We start from the raw sequence: 3845 nt of genomic DNA on the forward strand, positions 1-3845 counted from the left end.
CATCTTCAAAAAAATGTTCATGTTGCCGGCCCGTGTGACGCAGTTGAATTGAATCTCGACTGCGGTACTAAGGGTCCCTGGTTCGAATCTGGGTTCGGGCGTGGATATTTGTAAATGTAGAGCAACTTTGGTTTGGTTTGTCAAAATTAAACAAAAATTAAAAAAAAACATTTATCATGACATTTGCGTTTGTTTTTTTATTAAATATACTTAAAGAGCAAAATAAACTAATGATCACAATGAAAAATCTATAAGTAATATTGTCATAAAAAAACTTGAAGAAGCTTTGTAAACTACTAACAACATAACACTAAACAACAGTTTTTATAATAAACAGCAGACCAGTATTTTACCGAAAACATTCGGGCAAGTTAGTTTAAAGTTAAATTTAAGAGAACGTGATGGTTTTCACAGGGAAACAGTGAAGCGAATATACAATGCAGCGCTTCCGCCACGGTTCCCAAAGGTTGAGATTGCCAATTATATGAAACGATGCTCGCCAAGTCTTAAACAAATTACACATTTACTACCCTATGAATATTATAGTTGTTTTATGATGAACTTACAGATATTATGCACTTTAAAAGATAAAGGCAAGACGAAATTCAAACACAAAGCCCACTTCGTAAATTGAAGGGTGCGGTTGGGGAAATTCAATTTTAGGTTAGACGCGTCGTGACATTACATTTTTTTTCAAATGTCACATAGACGAGAATTAACAGCTGTAAACCATCAGTTCGATCAACCTGTCAATTTGGAACAAGGTGGGTAATTTATGACTAACATTCCTCGCCATCACGATGTTCTGTAGGAACACGCGGTCGCCTGTACAACATAGCGGAGTCGGAGGGTGCACTTTCGGACTATGTCGCTCAGAAATGGGGACCTAGTTAGGTATACCCAGTAGCTCAGGGCTATTCACAAACGTGTCATTTTAAGGTATTTGCAGAGTAGTTTTGATTTGCGCTTACGGAATGGCGCTTTTTACGTTCATCACGGGCATTGTGTATATGACGTATTGCCCCCGTCAGTACCACATTGCTGGTTATCTAATAATTGGAGGTACAAGTGGAAAATGTGATGTTAGAACTTTACGACATATAATTATCAGGGCTGTTTTCAACAGTTTTCATCACAATAAGATTTGTGCGTAGAGTAAAACCTGGAACCTACATCGGGCTCGGTTGGGTATTCTCCATTGGGCTCTTCATATTAGGTTGTGTTTGGATATACAAAGTGCCCCAACTGAACATTGGTCAAAGTTTCAAGTTGCACTGCGATCCAGTGTTCCACATAATTGCCTTTTGGATTGTGACCGTCGAATTGATATTAATAGCTCTTGGAATTTGTGCATTATGTATCACGTGTTACATTTAAATTAATGCTCATTTATTGGATGAAATAAAATTCAGGAGATGCGAGATTGAATTGCGCCTTGCAATATGCTAATGGAACTTGAAGAACATGTGCAGTTCATATCCCTCTATTTAGTTTGTGGGAAATCGGAATTGATAACGTTTACTTTGCGTAAGCGAACAGGAACATGCTACATCGGAGCTTCGCATTTATTAAATCGAGCGTCAGAAGCCAAAAAGATTAATTCTTTGCATGGGGATAATAAGATCGTGGCTCATCGGGCGATATAACTGAAAATTAAAATGACTTGAAGTGTAATATATAGCGACATAAACTGCACTCGATTCTTTCACTTAAACGGGCACCCTGGGAATTAATTTCACTAAAAGCAATTTAAAATGGCACAAGCGAGAATTGCATTGCTCACATACCAAGTTTTAATGCTAAAATATCATTAGAGGAATTATTGGAGGAATACTTAGAATTTTAATACATCGCATATACTTGATTAAATTGCAGTTCGAGCAAATTTTTGTAGTTTACGATTTTGCGAATGGAATTAATTCAACATTGTTATGGTATGTTAAATATGGCCGTGTGTAATCGCGTGCGGTCAATACACCACCCACAAAACACCTGTCCATCTCAAAACAAATCAAAATTGAAACTTAAAATTTTATATCTCCTCGGACACATCCGGCATCTGCTAGCAGAAACATCCGAATATTGACCAGGTGGCGTCGATCAACTTCCAACAATTCCCAAGATGATTACACAAACTCTGACATGAGAACTCTATCCGGGTCGCATAAAGAATTCGAATGAACACACAATAGATTGACAATGACAAAAGTTTATTCCGATACACATGAACCAAAATTAAAACAAAATCCTTGAAAGAAAACTTGCTTCGACAGAATACTCCACACGCAGGCGGTCGGAAATTAACAAAATTAAAAAAATCACTTACACTTAGAATTAAAATTGGCGAAATGACATGCTCCTTTTTAACAGTCATGTTCATTGTGGGCGATTGTACGACGACATCTTGTATACTAAACGAATATTGTTCGACTAATGTACATAGTCATAGTAATTTCGACTTTGACCGCTCATGCGCCGCACCTAGCAACAGAGGCAGGCTAAGGATAATTTCTTTGAAGGAGTTTCAAACTGGCTTCTATTTTGGGAATGCAAATTACATCTTAATATGGGTCATTTCGTTTAAACGAACGATATTTCGTTGACACGGTTGCGACGTGACTGATTGAATAAACAAAAAAGCTTGGGCACGTTTTTATGAGGTAATAAATAAAAACGGAATAGATATTTAACTTGTAAGGAAAGCGCTCTGGGAAGATAGTCAATGTAACGAATAGGTCGAGTATGAAAAAGGAGAACGGGACAGTCAATAAAGTTCCATTGTTGAGTGCAGTTAGGGATAGAAATATGTAACTTAGTCAGGCAAGCTAAATTCACTTATCATTAATTGATGAAATTAAATATTATGTGGTGTGATATGCGTAAATGCAGCCGTATGGGGGCATGGTTTGGGGAACACGACTTAATTAAATTTAACGTTGCGTTTTATTTAATTAAAATTAAGCCGCGCTAAATTATGTGTTCGGCTATCAATTATTTTTAATTGAAATTAAGTTTACCAAATACGCAAGCATCTAGTAATTCAGTAAGTTACACTAAATTCGGCTGAAAGGATTATTTAATTCCCTTTACTTGCTTCTCTTGTAATTGACTTTTATGATCACTCTGTAGATGAACACCCGGTATTTAAAAACGTTTCCGTTGCCGTTGCCGAAAGTATTTGTGTTGCTCAAGAAGTTGAAGACAAAAGCTAAAGGTAATTAATTTAATTTCTAGAGTTGTGTTTCACACGCCGCGCCGCTACCGTAGACAAACGCTGCAATTAATCTGCCGTTTGCAATCGTTTCCGTCAAGATATTTCAATTATTTTTGTTGCGTCCGAAAACTCTTGTCATCTAGAAGACTGGAGCAAGATAATTTTATAAAGTTTCAGCTCCGTTAAGCCATTATGGGCAGGTTTTTGTTTACTATGTCAATTTAAAACGAGCATTAAAACGGCAACGCCGTACATGTTTACGCCGTTATCAGGTTGAGACCTTTATGCCCACCTGAGACATTCCAATCAACAATAGGTATTGATTGGACTACCGACTTTAGAACTTTCAATTCCGACAATTAAGTAAGTGCAATAAACAGTAGCTAAATAAATGTGTTGCAGCATCCGATTAAGTCGTGTGTAGTCTTAAAAGGAGCGCTCTTAATTTGAGTTTTAAGACCAATTATAGATTTTTAGGACGTCAGCAGGTCGCACAATTAATTAAAGAAGTTTTATGGTGGGTTTATACTGTCATTATCATTAGTTTACTAAGCTCAGGATGGTTTCGTTGGTTAGCAGCGCACAATAAACCTTTGTTTCTATTGTCTATTTCTTAATGATTATTGATATT

General features: G+C 36.8%; 1 protein-coding gene across 1 annotated transcript; it reads left to right on the top strand.

Moving 5' to 3' along the window:
- Window positions 1-553: 553 nt before the first annotated feature.
- On the top strand, window positions 554-1446 carry LOC116182761. The gene is made up of 4 exons (XM_031503304.1): window positions 554-764; window positions 812-889; window positions 940-1062; window positions 1127-1446. Exons 1-4 carry the CDS (start codon window positions 698-700, stop codon window positions 1375-1377), a joined length of 519 nt encoding a protein of 172 aa, XP_031359164.1. The 5' UTR covers window positions 554-697; the 3' UTR covers window positions 1378-1446.
- The last annotated feature ends 2399 nt before the right edge of the window (window positions 1447-3845 follow it).

Source organism: Photinus pyralis, unplaced genomic scaffold, assembly GCF_008802855.1.
Source record: "Photinus pyralis isolate 1611_PpyrPB1 unplaced genomic scaffold, Ppyr1.3 Ppyr1.4_unclustered_Scaffold7391, whole genome shotgun sequence".
NCBI lineage: Eukaryota > Metazoa > Arthropoda > Insecta > Coleoptera > Lampyridae > Photinus > Photinus pyralis.

Excerpts from the sequence above, each read along its gene's own strand:
- LOC116182761 (XM_031503304.1), top strand. The coding sequence starts at position 698 with ATGTCACATAGACGAGAATTAACAGCTGTAAACCATCAGTTCGATCAA. Across the intron at positions 890-939 it reads CGCTCAGAAATGGGGACCTA|GTATTTGCAGAGTAGTTTTG; the intron begins GTTAGGTATACC and ends TGTCATTTTAAG. Across the intron at positions 1,063-1,126 it reads TGGTTATCTAATAATTGGAG|TTTTCATCACAATAAGATTT; the intron begins GTACAAGTGGAA and ends TGTTTTCAACAG.